The sequence below is a fragment of the Nomascus leucogenys genome, chromosome 13 (assembly GCF_006542625.1).
Source record: "Nomascus leucogenys isolate Asia chromosome 13, Asia_NLE_v1, whole genome shotgun sequence".
Lineage (NCBI taxonomy): Eukaryota > Metazoa > Chordata > Mammalia > Primates > Hylobatidae > Nomascus > Nomascus leucogenys.
Genome location: NC_044393.1, coordinates 99,721,160 through 99,740,176, shown reverse-complemented (window position 1 = coordinate 99,740,176; position 19,017 = coordinate 99,721,160). Strand labels below are relative to the sequence as shown.

The 19,017-nt window shown below is 44.4% G+C and overlaps 1 protein-coding gene across 8 annotated transcripts in view; it reads left to right on the top strand.

Moving 5' to 3' along the window:
* The window catches only part of PRKAG2 (protein kinase AMP-activated non-catalytic subunit gamma 2), a 324,996-nt gene that overhangs the window by 286,591 nt on the left and 19,388 nt on the right, over window positions 1-19,017 (top strand). For all 8 annotated transcript variants that reach the window (XM_030826201.1, XM_003270938.4, XM_030826202.1 and 5 more), the window contains one exon: window positions 18,403-18,484. In XM_030826201.1, the coding sequence (XP_030682061.1) occupies window positions 18,403-18,484 (82 nt within the window). The remainder of the gene's footprint in view (window positions 1-18,402; window positions 18,485-19,017) is intronic.

Below are 19,017 nucleotides of genomic sequence, written 5' to 3'. Positions count from 1 at the left end.
TTTTGAACACAGGCCTGTCTAATGTGTGTTAGAACCTAAGCTGTTCATTATTAAACTGTATGGCCTCACTCAGTATATCCTCATGCTCTTTCTTAGTTATTTAGTAGAACATATGATAAATAAATTTGAAATAATATTGGTGAAAAATAAGAAAATCACTAAAATGGGCAGTCTCTTGAGAGAAGAACCTTACCGATCTCTTTTCACAGAAAATTTGAATATTTTGGTATTAAAATTATGCTTTTTGCACCTTACTTTATATCAATGTAACTTGTAATCACATACAAAAAGTCCTAAATAATACACTCAATACCGTGATCAAACTACATTCAATGTAATCAAATGGGTGTCTACACACATATCTGTGCATGTACATTTAGTGTATTGTTTCTATATAAATAGTTTCCAAGTAGGATTGTCCTCAGTCGAGTTCCTCAGAAGTAAATGCTAAACCAAGAATTCATGGGTTTATGAAGGATGCACTCCCAGGAGGAAGCATGAAGGGATCAGAGGAAGAGCAGGGCGGGGGAAGACACCCAGCAAGGGCCCAGGAAGGGCTGCCTCAGCCTGAGCCCTCGGGAGCTCCGGCTGAAAGGTGCCCTGGAGAGCATCCACCCCCTCCCATAGCCCTGCCCTAGATGATCCTCCCAGGCTCTTCCTGCTCCACCAGGCCCTTTAGACCTCCCCAGGGACCCCCAGGTGTGACCTGCTTCTGTTCCCATGCCCCACACCTGCCGTGCATCCTCAGAGGGCTCTCCGGGCTCTTGGAGCCCCTTACCTGTATTCTGTGCCTGCCACCCAGGACTTACAGGATGACCAAAAATGATTTTGCTTTCGTTTAATTTCATTTTCCAATTGTTTCTTGTTAACATATGGAAATACAATTGATTTTTGCAAATTGGCTTTATATTCTCTGTCTTTGCTGAGTTCACTTTGGACCAGGTAACCTTCAGAGTCACTTTTAAAACCCTAAGATTATTGATGGTTTGGCACAAAGAAGGAAGCATCCAAATACAGTCTTATAGTAGGGAAAACGGTAGGCAGTTGTTTTAAGAGATGCGGTCTCGAGAACTGTGACTACATGTTTCAATAACAAAATAATGAGAAGTTCTGAAGTCCCAAAATAAAGGAACTACTGGCTCAACCTATTTCAGCCTCACCCCCATCCCCCAGAAGGTTTACTTTTTAAAATACCAGATCTTCTGACCACTGGCATTTCTACCAACTTAAAAATAAGTGACAGTAGGCCGGGCACAGTGGCTCACACCTGTAATCCCAGCACTTTGGGAGGCCGAGGCGGGCAGATCACTTGAGGTTAGGAGTTCAAGACCACCCTGGCCGACATGGTGAAATCCTGTCTCTACTAAGAATACAAAAATTAAAATTAGCCGGGTGTGGTGGCAGGCACCTGTAGTCCCAGCTACTCGGGAGGCTGAGGCTGGAGGGTCGCTTCAACCCAGGAGGCAGAGGCTGCAGTGAGCCGAGATTGTGCCACTGCACTCCAGCCTGGATGACAGAGCAAGACTCCAACAAAGCAAGACTCTCAAAAAATAATAACAAGTAACAGCTGATTTGACTTTTACCCAGCTTTCCACGTATTACTCATTTTGGCTAAACCCTAAAGAAAGTCAAGTGAGTAATACATGAAAAATGCGATGCCTTATGGATATCCAAGGTGACTGATCCAGTAAATATCACTTCCGTAATTAACAGGAGCTGTGAGCATCATCTCCGGGAAGCTGTTTATCCTGTGAGGCTCTAAGTTGAGAGGAGCTGAGATGCATTACCATGGAAATAGGGGGAGAAAGTTGTTTGGCATTGGTTAAGTCAGGGTAAAAGATGTATTTGAAAAGGGGTGATTTGAGTATTTTCTAAACACAGGCTGCAGTAATAGCCATTGACACACCCTCAAGAGCTAAGAAAGCAAACAGAAAATAGCTGCATACCCAAAACAACCGAAGAGGCCAGTTAAATAAATCCTCGCATAGGCATATAATAGAATACTGCATAATGGAGAAAATGTTTGTCAAGAATATATTCATTGATTCATTGATTAGGAAAAGAAAAAGTAAGCTGCAGAACAGTACTCAAAATGACCACGTTACTCTGAGGATACGACGTCATCAGAGCCATAACTGCTCTAGGGACCAAGGCCAGCCACTTGCAGGGAAGCTGAAAGAGTGTGTGCAGACAGGAGTAGAACAGAGCCAATGAGAGGAGAGCAGAATGCGAGGATGTGCCGCCAGAATGAGGGGGGAAGAGCAGTCTCGGGCTTGGCTTTTCTGCTTCCATCTTCGGTCTCTTGAGAGGCCGACTGGACTCCCTGCAGTTGGGTTCCATGAGATTCCCCTCGGTTTAATACTGGAATCACGCTGGGATCCATGTAGATATGTCCTGGCCATCTCAGTCGTGATAAAGTGGAAATCAAATGTCCAACTGGGAGGTCTGCCTGCTGGGGGATGTAATCCCCACTGTCCTCAAGAGCCACACTGTGGAGTGCCAGCAGGGGCCAGCCCAGCAGGAGAAGCACCTGTAAACCAAGCCCAGCTTTTTCTCCATCAGTCAGTGGCTCGTAAGGAGCTCCCCCGAGTCTGGGTGTGGATCGAGGTAGGGGAGGCACCGGTGTCAGAGGAGCTGCATCACGTACCCGTGCAGTGTCCGTGTACTTCACAGGCCTGGGCAAGCCCCGTCTCTGCCTGGTGAGAGAGGGTCACTGCATGCTCAGCATCTGGCTTGGGGGTGCTGGTAGTTCCCTGTTCGTGATGGGAGGCTCAGGTTGCACGGTCTCCGCGTCTGGGGGCTAGCTTGTTCCGTCTCTACAAGGGCCTGGTGCAGTCGGCCAGGAACTGTTTCCCAGCGGGAAAGTCATTATCTACAGGAGAAGGCATGGTTGTTTTGGGGTTAATCTTCCCTCAGAACCCTCAATGTGTGCTCTGTAAATTTCCTTTTGGTGGAGGCTTCCTACAGCATCCCTGATATCAACCTTGCTGGGTCCTAAGGCCACACAGAAGAGCAGCCTGGACTCGCCACATGCCTGATCTTGCCCTGGGCCTCTCTGAAAACAGCTTTTAGTGTCACTCAGTACCTGTGTCAGAGGAGCACGCACACATGTGGTGCACGTTGCCTCCAAAACACCTGCCTGGTGGTTGCAGTGGCAGGTGAAATCTGGAGCGACAACTTGAAGCTCCCATCGGAGGGGTGTCTCCAGTGATTCAGGCCGTTCTGGGTGAGACCCCTGGTTCTGCAGGGTCTGTCCCTCACGCTCTGCCCTGCACATATCTCACAGAGGCACCTAGAGCTCTGCTATTTCCTGCCTGTCCAGTCCAGCCCACACCACCATCAGCGCATGGGCCAGTGTGGCAATGTGCAGTGTGAAGATGGCCAGCTTCTCTGCAGACCATAATAAGGGAGAGAGCAGGGGTGCCACAACCTTGAGACACACGAGTGAAAGTGTCCTGTTGCCAAGTAAAGTAGACTCCGTCTAGGGGTCCTTATAGATTGGTATAGAGAAAGGAGTATGTGCCCAGACAGGGGCTGCGGATCCCCCAAGATACTACATTGGGAACAGCTGCTGCAGTGACAAGTTCACTTTTCCGATTGAAGGGGCCCCTCACCTGTACGTTCCTCAGGGGCTCCAGGAGGGAGTGTCCTCTGGGTATGGAATGTGCAGGTGGCACATGACAAATCCATGCCGATGTCCCTGTCTCCCGAAGCCTGTGGATTCCTCCTGTATAGTCCACTGTGCCACAGAAGCCTGGCATCTCAGCCTCATTAAACACAGACTCAGCAGTGCCCTGCACTTCAGGCAGTCAACCAAGTGAGTGGTTAGAGCCACTGCCAGCTGCGTGCACAAAACGTTAATGAACAATTTCTAGTAAGACCACTCATAGCAATCAGTCCCACCAAACTGGTGTTAAATTTCTCGTCTTTGTCCTAACATTACTAGCACCTATTTCCATACATACTTCTTTGGTTTCTGCAGCTGTGAAATGGCAAGATCTCACAGTTTGTTTTGCATATAAGTGGTTTCCTCCCCTGCAGCATGCGGAAACCTGTCCCCAGTTACAGGTCAAGGGGCGGCAAGGGCCGGCTGGGGTTTTCTTTGGGAGGGTGAGAGGCCCGCGCTAGGCGTCTGCCCCAGGAAAGCCTGTCATTGGGCTTTCGAGTAAAGAAAGCTGATTCCTAGACACTGGAGAGCCAGCTGTTTCCACTGCCATGGGAGGCTCGGAGGAACTCCCGGATCTGGAATCTCAGCTTCATCTGAGTCCAGTCAGATGTCCCTCTGTCCAGTGCCAGGGTCCCACCCCTTCCAGATCCATGCCCGGCTTTCCCATCAAACCCGGCGATGCCACCAATTCCACCTGTGCGTCCACACCCCGCGGAGTTACGCTTTGTGTTTGATTTTGGAAACAGCCCCGTAGCTACAAGAAATAGATTCTCTGGGGACTGCCATAGAGGCTGTTGGGTTCTCTGTCTGTGGGTGCAGGTCCCCGACCTGGGCTTGTGGTTTTCTCAGAGGCCCCAGCGCGCTCACAGGATGCGGTCATACTGAGTCCTTTGGTCCTGGCTTCTGCCACAGTGGCCGGTACAGTGGCCATGTGGGCCCTGGCACCCAGATGTCATCACAGGCACAGATGATGGCTTGTTTAGTCACAATGCCATGGCCTGCCCTGGATTACAGGAATCTGATTTCCCACTGACAAAGAATTCACCACTGTGTTAAACCCATGGATGGGAAACCAATTCCAAGTCCTCTGTTTCTGGGAACCAGTCTTGGCAGTTTCTTTTTTCTTCTTTTTCTTTTTTTTAAAGACAGGGTCTCACTCTGTCACCCAGGCTGAAGTGTAGTGGTACGATCTTGGCTCACTGCAACCTCTGCCTCCCAGGTTCAAGCAATTCTTGTGCCTCAACCACCTGAGTAGCTGGGATTACAGGCACCCGCCACCACACCTGGCTAATTTTTTGTATTTTTAGTAGAGATAGGGTTTCACCATGTTGGCCAGGCTGGCCTCAAACTCCTGGCCTCTTGACCTGCCTGCCTCAGCCTCCCAAAGTGCTGGGACTACAGGTGTGAGCCACCGTGCCCGGCCATGGTGCCAGTTTCTTGGTCAGTCAAGGTTCAGTCAGGAGACAGAAGCCACACCAGTTATTTGAACAGAAAAAGAGCATAAGCAAATGTTAACTGGATCGAAGTTAACTGGTAACTGAAAGGATAAATAAAGACCTCTAAGGCAGTGTTGTCAAAGTCTGGTTCCCAGACCAGCAGCTTCAGCATCAATTGGAACTTATAAAAATGCAGCTCATCGGACCCAATCTCAGACCCGAATCCGAAACGGGGGGATGAGGTTCAGTGACCCATGTTTTACCACGATGCTGAGTGAGTCTAGTGTACTCTACAGTGTCGTGGAGGAGAGTGGGTCCTGGCACGTGCCTTCTAGCTGGTACTTATGTCTCTGGGTGGGAGTTGGGGCTTGAGGAACCTCATTTTGCACAAAATGGGAAAACAACAAACTGTATTCAGCTGCTGCTACAGGAGGTGCCCCGGTGCCCAGGTAAGGCAGTGCCTGGGTGGAGCTCACAGGAGCCGCAGGCAGACAGGAGCCCTACTAGCCGCTGACGGGAGGAGCAAGCCCTTCTTCCTGCTCCAGCTTTGAGTCCCTCCCTAGACTCCTTTATTGTCAGAACCTGAAATAGAGCCAGTTGGCAACACCAAAACAGGGTCTGCAAAGTCCCAGCGTCACCACGCCAAGTTAGAGGGGTGGGCGTGGAGCCGAGACAGTAACTTAATGACTGGCACAGTAGAGAGGGGGGACATCCCCTTCCCTTCCAGATAAGCCCAGGAATTCAAAGAAAGATAGGTATCAGTTAGTGTATTAGCCTGTTTTCATGCTGCCAATAAAGACATACCTGAGACTGATATAAAGGAAAAGAGGTTTAATGGACTCACAGTTCCACATTACTGGGGAGGCCTCACAATCATGGTGGAAGGCGAGGAGAAGCAAGTCATGTCTTACATGGATGGCTGCAAGCAGAAAAAGCTTGTGCAGGGGAACTCCTCTTTATAAAACCATCAGATTGCTGGGTGCGGTGTCTCACGCCTGTAATCCCAGCACTTGGGGAGGCCGAGGCGGGTGGATCACTTGAGGCCCAGAGTTTGAGACCAGCCTGACCAACATGGCACAAGCGTCTCTACTAAAATTATGAAAATTAGCTGGGCTTGGTGGTGGGTACCTGTGGTCCCAGCTACTCGGGAGGCTGAGGCAGGAGAATCGCTTGAACACAGAAGGCAGAGGTTTCAGTGAGCCAAGATTGCGCCACTGCACACCAGCCTGGGCGACAGAGCAAGAATCTGTCTTAAAAAAAAAAAAAAATCAGATCTTGTGAGACTTATTCACTGTCATGAGAACAGCACGGGAAAGACTCCTCCCATGATTCAGTTACCTCCCACTGGGTCCCTCCCGTGACACGTGGGAATTATCGGAGCTTCAATTCAAGATGAGATTCGGGTGGGGACACAGCCAAACCACATCAGTTAGTGATTCCAAAAGATGACACCTCGAGAATTATGAGAGGCCCCAAAATAAATAAAATTTCATAATGGAATTCTCACACCCTAGGATGGGGGGGAAGCATTAGGAATGATCTAGGCTTTTCCTCACAGTGGCAATGTGACTTCTTTTAGCAACACTCTACAAATGATAGCTTTTTTTTTTTTTAACGAGTGTTTTATTTTATAAGAGTTTTAGATTTACAGAAACATGGCAAAGCTAGTGCAGAGAGTTTGGATATACCCCACACCCAGTTTAATTTTGACATCTTGCATTAGTGTGGTCTATATTTGTCCCAGTTAATGAACCAATATTGATACGTGATTATTTGCTAAAGTCCATGCTTTCCTCAGATTTCCTTAGTTTTTACATAATGCCGTTTTCTGTTGGAGGATCCCATCTAGGTTACCCCATCACGTCTCATCATCATGCCTCCTTAGGTGGGCCAGCTTCTCAGACAGACGCTCCCTGTGTTTGACACCTTGACGGTTTTGAGGAGTGTCGGTCAGGTCTTTTCCAGAATGCCCTCTACTGAGATTTGCGTGATGATTTATCGTGATTAGACTGGGAATGTGGCTTTGGAGGAGGAAGACTAGAGAGAGGTAAAGTGCCCTTTTCATCACACTGTCTCCAGGGCGCTTACTGCCTGTGTGACTTACCACTCTCCATTACCTGGCTGAGCTGTGCCAGATTTTTCCACCGTGAGATTCCTCTTCTTCCTCCTTTCCATGCCATAGTCCCAAGAAGGAAGTCACCACGTACAGCCCACACTTAGCCATGGGGAGTGACACTTCACCTCCGTGAGGGCTGAGCAGCTACGTGAGTTAGTTGGGATTTTTCTGCAAGGGAGATTTGTCTCTTCTCCATCTGTCTATTTATTCAGTCATCTATTTCAGTATGGATTTATGGATATTTATTTTATACTTTGGGTTATAATCCAGAACAACTTCCTTTTGTTGCTTACATTATTCCAGGCAATGTGATTTTGAATAATGCCAACAAAAAAACAAGCAAGTATCCAAATAAGTGGCTGTTTGCCAAGCTCTATTTTTTCTTTTGAGACAGAGTCTCGCTCTGTCGCCCAGGCTGGAGTGCAGTGGCGTGATCTCGGCTCACTTGAAGCAATTCTCCCACCTCAGCCTCCTGAGAAGCTAGGATTACAGGTGGGCACCACCACGCCTAGCTAATTTTTGTATTTTTAGTAAAGACTTGGTTTCACCGTGTTGGCCAGGCTGGTCTCAAACTCCTGACCTCAAGTGATCCACCCACCTCAAAGAATGAGTAGAGAATATAGAATGCAGAGCACACGATCAAAAATAAAGTAAAAGGAGAGCTTGAATAGGAGGGAGTTGCCCAGGACAATCCTAGTTTAGTGTTAAAATTAAGAGGCACAAAGGGAAGGGGCGCTTGATTATTTTAAAAGCAAGAAGGAAAGAGAAGCCCCGGTCCTATTGTTCCAGGCTGATGCTGCTGATGTCAATAAAGAGAAAACAGAACTGTTCAGCTCAAATTGTACTTTGTTCATTATCAAGGAAAATGATCTTCAAAGTGGAAGAGGTAAAGTAATAGTGATTCGAGGAAACTAAAGCCCACAATAGTTGCGGAGAGCACCTGTCAGCACGAACCACGTCTCATTTCTGATCCAGATGAATCACATTCTAGCATTAAAGGGAACTTACAAAGGAGATTCCTAACCTGTTCGTGATGTTGGAGGAATTGCAGAGAAGAGGTCTGATTTCGGAGGCCAGAGATGAAAGAGCAGATAGATTTCTCAAAAAGCAGAGGCTGGGGAATGTGGTATCAATCCCAGCTGAGATTTATGAATGAATGGAATCAGTCATGAATTGACCAAAAAAAAATTTACAGATTCACCTGCCTTTCTTTTGTGGCTGTTGCATAGATGGCCGTGCCATGACAGGCACATCTGGATTCCAGCTAGACTAGGCTGGCAGAGCCTGGCACGAGATCCCAGAGGATGAGACGCAGAGCTGCAGCTTGGCAGCCAAGCAAATCAATTAATATTTAAATCTCAGTCAACACCTGAAGCAAGGTTTCTAATCGTGTTGGATGCCTCTCGTGGGCCATTTCCAAATCCATTCACATCAACCCATAGTCCAGCACTCCTCACTCTGTGCAGGGGCAGTGGGACGGCTCTCGGCTCAGGACCATGCCATGTGCCCCAGCTTCCTCCGCCAGGGGAGGATAGGAGCTAGCAGCTACATGCAGTCCGAGGAAGATCTCGCTGCATCAGCATCAGTGGGCCCTGCGGCGGCGGCTCAGGAACACGTCCTGCGCTGACTCACCCGCCCACCCGTCTCCTTCCTCCCTTCCTGTACTTCTGCTCCCTGGCATCACATTCCCAAATACACTCTGCCTTCTGGGGAGCCCCAACTGAGAAACTGGGGGTACGCTAGAGCATTCTTGTGCCCCACGCTCTTCAGCTTTGGAACGATGACTTGAATATTGATTTTGTTGATGCGTCATCTAATTTACAGATGACTTGAAACTAGGTGGGATAGCCGATAATAATCGAAATGCGGAAAGATTCCTCAGTAGGCAAAATTTATACATAGGATCACTTGATGTGGCATCAAGGACAGAAGAAATGAGAGCATGTGAATATTCTAGAAAAGATGAAAACGCTAAGAACAGGGAGGGAGAATGGCAGGCCCTGCCACGCACAGGCTTGTGCTCGGCAACGTGCTGGAGCAGAGCAGACTAGTGGCTGAGAGTTTTTCAAAGCACGTATTAATAGTATCTGTCAAGTGGTACCAAAAAAACTGACAATAAAGACATCATCTCTTTCTCCTGTGCCTTGCTCTTGTCATATTCCACAGAAACACCCTGTTGAGCCATTGAACCAAACACACCGAGTCCATAAAACCTCCCAAGAAAAGATGCGTGGGAATGTGTGTTACTTGAAATTTTATATATCACTTACATTCAACCTGTTGACTGCTATGTCTAGAATTCCATAACAGAAATCATTTTTATTAAGAATTTCGAAGGTACTAATATCATTCCATTCCTTCTAGCTACCAGTGCTGATCAAGAGAAATGTGATGTTTTTTTAAAACCCCCAGCCTTTACATGTGATTTTATTTTTCCCCTCTGAAGCTTTTGTGGCTCTTGCTTTCTACCTGGTACCCTAAAATTCCATCATCATGTGTCTTGTGGGCAGTTCATGGTGCCAGGAAGGTGATGTCCCGCTGGAACCCGACACTCCTAGTATCCAGTTCTCTAGTCCTTGCATTGTTTCTTTTTTAAAATTTTTATTTATTTATTTTAGAGATAGGGTTTCACTGTGTTACCCAGGCTGAAGTATGGTAGTGCAGTCACAGCCCACTGCAGCCCCCAGTTCCTGGGCTCAAGTGATCCTCCTGCCACAGCCTTCCAAGTAGCTGAGACTACAGGTGTGCACCACCACATTCAGTTAATTATTTTATTTTTTTGTAGAGGCAGGGTTTCACTATGTTGCCCAGATGGGTCTTGAACCCCGAGGCTCAAGCGATCCTCAGCACTGCAGCCTCCCAGAGCCACTGCGCCTAGCCTTCCTTGCGTTCTTTCCTCAATCATTTTCTTCCCAGTGCTTGCTTTTCTCCGGAACTTAAGCGAGCAGCTCTGAGATCCCCTGAGTTGATCTTTAATATTCTTTTCCCATCGTTTTTTCAATTTTTCTTTTTGTTCCACTTTTTGGAAGATTTTTTTTTCCCTCACCCTTCTAGTGAGATCTGTCTAAAACTGGGACTTGTGTGACTTCAGCATTCAAGGCCCTGTCAGATGGCTGCCCATTCGTTCATAATTAAGAGTGACTGCTAACAGTTGGCACAGACACACCGAGTTCACGGGCAGGCTTCTTGCTTGGCGGGCTTCACTGGAGAGCAGTAGGCCAACCATCTTTTTCAGTGGAGGCCCCATGTTCCTATCTGTCTGTTTTATTTCTGGAGCAGTTCATTTCCTCCAGAAAACAGTCCTTCCATGGCGATGGTGGGCAACTGTTCCTCTGAAGTCGAAGGAGTGCGGGGGCAGGGAGGGGCATGGAAGGATGAGTTCAGGGAGGAAGGAGTCATGCAGCTGGCAAGGGAGGCCTGGGCCTGGACGGAGAAGAGTCTCGAGGACCGTATTTCAGAAGCTGGACCCTTCTTGACGCAGTAGATATCAGCATTAATTTTAAAAGCCTCACAATCAACTTAATTACTGAAAATCAGAGTAAAGCTGTGTAGAAAGCAGTGAGGCATCAGAGGAACCAGCTTCCCATTCTGGGGAACACAGATGTGCTCCTTGGTATAGACTGCCAGAGTCTCTTAGAGCAGGTCGGGCCTGCCCGCTATTCTAAAAACTTATCTATGAACATTTTCTTTCCCATCTTTTCTTACCTAATTATCACATTTGCTTTGAAATGTGTTGAAAATCCTATTAAAATGTAAATTTTAAAATTAATCATAGTTTGAGCAAATTGCATATCAATTAAAAGGAAAGAAATTTTCAAAGGTACTCGAGACCCCTGAGAGGTTTTTTCCTGCAAATTAAAACTAGATTGTGTTAGTCTCTTTGTATCCTGTTTATTGGTTAATTGGAACACCTTGTGCCATCTATAATTACGGATAATTTTCCAAGTATGATTTTAAATTGCTTTATAAACAGCTCCATGCACGTGTTCTTAAGAAAGCCAAGTTTTAGAAGCCTTCGTCATTGCGAAGAAGGTCGGCAAAACCACAAAAGTGTCAGGCCCCTCCCGAGCTCACCCAGGGCACTGCTCTTTAATGCATTGTATGAGTATCATGTCTATTTGGAATATTATATGAGATCTCTGAAGGATGGAATTGAGACTTCCTCAGTGACCTGCGGACAGGTCAACAGTGTATGTAGATGAAATTAAAACAATAAATCTTTCATCTTAGCACTTTGGGAGGCTGAAGCAGGAGGATCACTTGAGGCCTAGAGTTTGAGACCAGCCCGGGCAACATGGCAAGATCCCATCTCTACAAAAAGATTTAAAAATTAGCCGAACATGGTGGCATATGCCTGTGATCCCAGCTACTCAGGAGGCTGAGGCAGAAGGATCACTTGAGCCTACGAGGTTGAGGCTGCAGTGAGCCGTGATCACACCACTATACTCGAGCCTCAGCAACAGAGTAAGACCCTGTCTCCAAAATGAAAAAAAGAATCAATTTCTGTTGGCTTCTGGTTTGGTCAGTATAGCGTGGAAATTTTAAGCATTTGTTCTTCTTGGCTGTTAGTGCTGAGTACTATACTGAACGTCTTCACATACTAGCCCGTTCAGTCCACACCCTACACCTGTGAGGAAATGTCCATTAGCCCCATGTTATAACAGAATGTTGAGGCTCACAGAGGGTTAAGTGACTGAGCAGCCACCACACAGCTGGCAGGGGCCAAGGAGCCCGTGGGAAAGCTTTGGTGCTTAAGGCCATCAGGAAAACGAAGTGAGCTGTTGTGCTTGTGATTGCAGCTTGAAAAATGAAGCAGTGTCCCTGTTCTGTAGAGATACACATCTTATGTGGAAAACGAGAAGTTGAAGTCCAGTAGGTGTAGCACCGTAGCTCATTGACAAGTGGGCTGTCCTCTGTTTTTTTTTTTTTTTTTTTTTTTTTTTTGAGACGGAGTCTCGCTCTGTCACCCAGGCTGTAGTGCAGTAGCGCGATCTCGGCTCACTGCAAGCTCCGCCTCCCGGGTTCACGCCATTCTCCTGCCTCAGCCGCAGGATGGCCTCTTAATTCACTCCACGTGCTTCCATGAGCCTTAGTTGTTTTACCTTCTGTTGCAGAAGAGATACCACTTTTCACATTAAATTCTTAACATTCTCTTTGCCATTGAACTGCTGCTTCACTGGGGCTTTTCTCTCTATAAACCTTGCCATTGGGCTGGGTGAGGTGGCTTACCCCTGGAATCCCAGCACTTTGGGAGGCAGAGGCAGGAGGATCACTTGAGTTCAGGAGTTCAAACCAGCCTGGGCAATATAGCCAGACCCTGTCTCTACAAAAAATAACAAAAAGCTGGCTGTGGTGGTGTGCACCTGTCGTCCCAGCTACACAGGAGGCTGAGGTGGGAGAATCACTTGAAGCCAGGAGGTTGAGACTGCAGTGAGCCGTGTTCCTGCCACTGCACTCCAGCCTGGGCAACAGAGCGAGACCCTGTGATTCATACGTACATACAGACATCGATCCCTCTATTGGACCGATACTGTCTGAAATTAATTAATTCCTCTCCCCATCCCTCCATCCCTCCTTGCCATTGACCGTGAAGCATCAGAATTCTTTCATCTCAGAATTAACTTGGTTCAGCACCTGTGATCAGTTTCTAATGTCTGTATTATTACCCCGTATAGTTTCCCATACATGTATTTGCCACTTTAAGAATTGGTGTTATGCAGTTATTTCCTGTTTGTGTTGTTCACAGTGGCCTCACTGTAAACAGTATCTGCAGCATTTTGGGGGCTAAACGCTTTCGTAGCAGATTAGTCTGAGAATTTGTCACGGGGAAGCAGGATGTTTTTTTCTGAGTCTGAAGTAACAGTCATCATATTTGAGTGTTAAAATTAAACCCCTGCTTTTGTTGGTATCATTCTTTTAAGCTTGAGGTGTGATGAGGCTCACTATAGTGTAAAAATGTCCATTAAATCTGTTGGATCGGTATGTGGTCATTTGTACAAGGTGTAAACATTAAATATCAAAATATTCACAAACCAAGCTAATAACAATATTTATTCTTGAGTTTTTTTAATTATTACACCATTTGACCAGGGATTTTTGTTTGTAGATGTCCACTGTGCTCAGTCATTTATGTCTTGAAGCTGGATACAATAGTCTCTTCCAGAAGCTTCTAGAAATGTGTCCACTAAAGGAAGCCCTCTTGTTTGGCTGTCACATGGTCTCATCTATGGTTTAGATCCATTGGACTCATTGGGCCTTATTAGAGAAAGGCAGTCCTTGATAGGATCGTAGGACTTAGGTCATATACAAGGTTCGTTTACTTTCTATATTGACAATTGCAATTAAACCATACAATAAATGCCTAGAATAGCATTTAATTACTGTTTAGTCCATTTTCATTTCATGCAGTTACTGCTATAGTTAGGTTTGTCTACCATTTTGCTATGCATTTTTTATTTTTTCTATTGATTTGTTCTTTTATTCCTTCTTCACTCAATTTAACAAACTATGTTTAACCCATTTTTCTCCTCTGCTAGCTTTTTAGTTATACATTCTTTTTTCATTTTTGTGGGTACATAGTATGTGTATATACTTATAGGGTGCATGAAATATTTTGATACAGGCATACATTGTGTAATCACATCAGGATAAATGGGGTGTCCATAACCTCAAAGATTTATCATTTCTTTACATACATCCCAATTATTGGTTATTTTTAAATGTATAATAAATTATTGTTGACTGTAGTCACCCTATTGTGCCATCAAATACTAGACCATATTCATTCTAACTATATTTTTTTATCCATGAGCTGTCCCTACTTCCCCCACAACCAACCCCACTACCCTTCCCAGCCTCTGGTAACCATCATTCTACTCTCTATCTCCATGAGTTCAGTTGTTTTAATTTTTAGCCCCCAAAAATGAATGAGAACATGTGAACTTAGTTATACATTCTTTTGTTAATCTTTCAGAGGCTGTCTTACAGATTACATAGCATCTTTGACTTACTACTTTCCATCTTTTAATAATAATTTTACCAAGTCCCAAACAATGCAAAAAATGTATATAGAAGTTAAACCGTCTCCTACCCTATATGCTATTGTTATATATTTTGCTTCTATATAAGTTGTGAATCCCACAGGATATCATTACTCTGGCTTTACGCAGTATTGATTTATGTTTACCTACATCTCTGCCCTCTCCTGTGCTCTTTGTTCCCTCCTACGGTTCTGTGCAGGTCTAGAATCTTTCCTTCAGTGCAAAGGACTCATTAAGTATTTCTTTTTTATTTTTTTTGAGACAGAGTCTCACTCTGTCACCCAGGCTGGAATGCAATGGCATGGTCTCAGCTCATTGCAACCTCCACCTCCTGGGTTCAAGCGATTCTCCTGCCTCAGCCTCCCAAGTAGCTGGGATCACAGCTGCGCACCACCACACCTGACTAATTTTTGTATTTTTGGTAGAGACGGGGTTTTTTCATCACGTTGGCCAGGCTGGTCTTGAACTCCTGACCTCAAGTGATCCCCCCGCCTTGGCCTCCCAAAGTGCTGGGATTACAGGCATGAGCCAGTGCGCCTGGCCTCCCTTAAGTATTTCTTAATGCTGATTGTTTAGTGACAATTTTCTCTGCTTTTTTAATCTGAAAAACCTTACTTTGCCAATCCTTTTTGAAGGATATGTTCACTGGATATATGCTGTAACCTAGCTTGGCAGGTTTTTTATTTTAGCATCTTAAAGTTTTCTTTCTCTTGTCTCTGACTTTCATAGTTTCTGCTGGAAAGTCAGCCGTCAGCCTGCTTGTTACCCTTTTGAAAGCCAATATGTCTTTTTCCCTCTGGCTGATTTTCCCTTTACCTTTGGTTTTTAGCCTCTTGTCTATGACGTGCTTAGGTGTGGTTTTCTTTGTGTTTATCTTACCTGGGATTTGTTTGATTCTTCTTGATAAATTTCAGCTTCTTGTTGAAATTCACCTGTGTGAAGATGATGTGGGAAAAGCCCTCAGAAAAATTCCAGAATGAATGTGGTGCTCAATGCATAGCCTTCTTTTCTTTCAAGAATTGTAGCTCCCAGAATCCACCCTGTGTTGATGCATACAGGGCCCTCAAATAGTGTTTCCTGTCTTTTGTACAACTTGGATAGTTGTTTTCAACTATTTCATTATGCCAAACTCAGAACTTTCTGGATTAGCTTTTCAATAGCTATGGCTACTTAGGGTTTCATGAATGATCCTCATGAATGTTTTTAACATTTATTTTCTCTGCTAAATCTGTCATTTTGAAGAAAACAGTAAGCAATTTGTGCTTTTAAAAGATGTCCCTGGCCAGGCGCAGTGGCTCATGCCTGTAATCCTAACAGTTTGGGAGGCCAAGGCAGGAGGATCACTTAAGCCCAGGAGTTTGAGACCAGTCTGGGCAACATAGCAAGATCCTGCCTCTACAAGAGAAAAAATTATCCGGACATGGTGGCATGTGCCTGTGGTCCCAGCTACTTGGAAGGCTGAGGTGGGAGAATCACTTGAGCCCAGCAGGGGCAGCAGGGAGGGGTGCAGTGAGGAAACAGTGAGCCAAGGTCACACCACTGTACTTCAGCCTGGATGACAAAGTGAGACCCTGTCTCCAAAAAAAATAAATAAACACAAATAAAACATAAAAGTTGCCCCCATTCCCATTCTATTCCAACCAGTTTAGAAAAGCAAACTTACCAGATATTCAGTGTGTTTTAAAATCTATTTACATGTGACTTTTCCACTATATTCTTCTATAATATATGCTAGGACCATGATCAGAGATGCCCAGGGTACAAATAGCAAACCATTCCAATGGGCACACCTTTCCTGGATGCCATTTAGTTACAAAAACAGTGTATTTTGGTGCCTTTTTGATGAAAGTGTGATTCTGAAGCAGTTCATGAGTTTCTGGATGCCGCTCAGTTACTGTTGCTCTCCCGCATCACTGGGTTGGCTCTAATCATTTCCTCGTCTTCATTCTCTTGTAGTTCATTTGACTAATGTATAGAATCCCTGCTGTATTCAGGACTCAGCGCTGGGTGGGTTAAAATAAATGCATGAAATAATTGATGAGCTCCCCCGACGCACCAGTAGTCCCTATATTCTTGTGTAGGTGAACTAGGTACATGCATGAGCAGTTCCACATAAGGCAAAATGTGTCACAGTAAAGGAAGAAATAGGTACTAAGTTATTAGTCCTAAAGTCATCTGCTCTAGGTTCCTGCAGCTGTTTTCATTCGTTAAGTTAACAAGGATTTTGTTTGTTTTGTTTGTTCATTTGTTTGTTTGTTTATTTGAGACAGAGTCTCACTCTTCACTCAGGCTGGAGTACAGTAGCGTGTTCTCGGCTCACTACAGCCTCCGCTTCCCAGGTTCAAGTGATTCCTGTGCTTCAGCCTCCCGAGTAGCTGGGATTACAGGTGTGCACCACCATGCCCGGCTAATTTTTGTATTTTTAGTGGAGACGAGGTTTTACCATGTTAGCCAGGCTGGTCTCAAATTCCTGGCCTCAGGTGATCTGCCCATCTCGGGTGGCCTCCCAAAGTGCTAGGATTACAGGCATGGGCCACCGTGCCGGCCAAAAAGGTTTTTTTTTTTAAGTAGTGAGTGAGAAGAGAATAATTTACTTTTAGTTAAAAAAAAAAAAAAAAAAAAAATACCATAACATAATGTAACACTTTTTTTAAAGAAACATTTTACTATCCCAGCTTCTTAATATATCAGTTTAATTTTTTTTGCTTGTTTCTCATTGTTTCCAAACACATATTTTTATAAGTATCATAATATGTAATTTTACAGTTACATTTTTATTGTCATAGACCTTTCTTGATATAATTATGAAAACATCATAATTATGTTAATTATTTGATTTTTTTCTCATTGGTATGCTAGTATTTGATAAGTTTTCTTTTGTTTAGGAGGTGGATTTTTTTTTCAGTTTTCAAGACTAGAAGTAATGTCACATGGAACATTGTTGATTCAGGAATCCCACTCCTAAAATAATTCAAACAGAAAAAGCTGTTGCACAGCAATATGAATACTTTGTGATTCTTGACACAAGCTGTGTTAGAAAAAATATTTTCTCAGTGGTTTTATAATAGCCCTTGTATTAGGAGCTACAACTTTAAAATATTGGTTTATTTAGCATCTACAAATGACACTTTCTTTTAATTTGCATTTCTTCGGTTATTAATAAGGTTGGACATTTTCCCTGTACTTATTTGCTGTCTGAATTTAGAGGATCATTTTCAGCACTGAGCTTTTGGTTATTAATCAATCTTCAAGTATGATACCTTATGGTATCCCAAAGGATATTTGTTATGAGTGTTAAGTGAGATGCAGTATGTTAGTGCCTGACCTATTTGTCTCTGGAAGGTATAAAATGCAAAAATATATTGTATCTTTCATACCTTTTTTTTTCTCAACCTTGGGAACTGAGAAAGTATGCTTGTTTGCTTGTTTGTCTCATTGAAAATACTAAAAATAAATTTTTATTTCAGGTAATTTGATACAACTTCAGTGTTTTCAGATGAATTAATAACCACATATAGGAGATATTAGACCCTAAAGTTTAATTCTCTTGTATGGTTTTAATTACATAAAGTATCTATGTAGACAAGAGTCTTCAGATACAATAAGAAAAAAAAGTTAATTGCATTATTTCAATTTCAAAAAATAATTTTTAATCCCTGTATGCCTTTAGGTGTAATTCAAAAAGATTTTTGCTAATGTTAATAAATTCCATTATTTTTAGCTTATCAAACTTACAAAACTTATTATGGAAGATAACTGATAAGACTTGGTCAAATATGTTAGTTAAGGATATTTTTCTGGCCAGGTGCAGTGGCTCACGCCTGTAATCCCAACACTTGGGAGGCCAAGGTGGGTGGATCACTTGAGGTCAGAAGTTCGAGACGAGCCTAGCCAACATGATGAAACCCTACCAAAAATACAAAAATTAGCCGGGCATGGTGGCGCATGCCTGTCATCCCAGCTACTCGGGAGGCTGAGTGAGAGAATCGATTGTGCCCAGGAAGCGGAGGTTGCTGTGAGCCAAGATCGTGCCACTGCACTCCAGCCTGGACAACAGAGTGAAACCTTGTCTCAAAAAAAAAAAAAAGGTATTTTTCTTCCTGGACTTTGAAAGTATGTTTTGTTTCTCCTCTTTTTCTTCAGGTTAAAAAGGCCTTCTTTGCTTTGGTAGCCAACGGTGTCCGAGCAGCGCCACTGTGGGAGAGTAAAAAACAAAGTTTTGTAGGTAAGCAGTGTGGGCCTGAGGAAAATCAAAAATGAAAACCTTGAAAGCAGAAAGCCTAAAGTATTTTAATAGATGCCTGTTTGGAATTCAACCTAGTAAACATGTTTGCGAGTTAAAGAGCATTCTTGCTGGCAGGGTGCAGTGGCCCATGCCTGTAATCTCAGCACTTTGGGAGGCCAAGGCAGGGAGATCGCTTGAGCCCAGCAGTTCAAGGCCAGCCTAGGCAACATAGCAAGACCTCATCTCTACAAAAACATACGAAAATTAGCTACTCAGGAGGCCGAGGTGGGAGGATCACTTGAGCCCAGGAGGTCAAGGCCATGATCGCTGCACTGTACTCCAGCCTGGGTGACAGAGCGAGACCCTGTCAAAAAATAAATAAATAAATAAAATAAATCCTTGCTTTTACATACCGGGTAAGAAGGTGGAAGTGCTAGTGAGGTCCAAACACTGTTGTCCTTTTTTTCTTTCTTTTTTTTTTTTTTTTTTTGCCTCCTCATTGAGAACACACACTGTTGTAACTTTTATGGAGC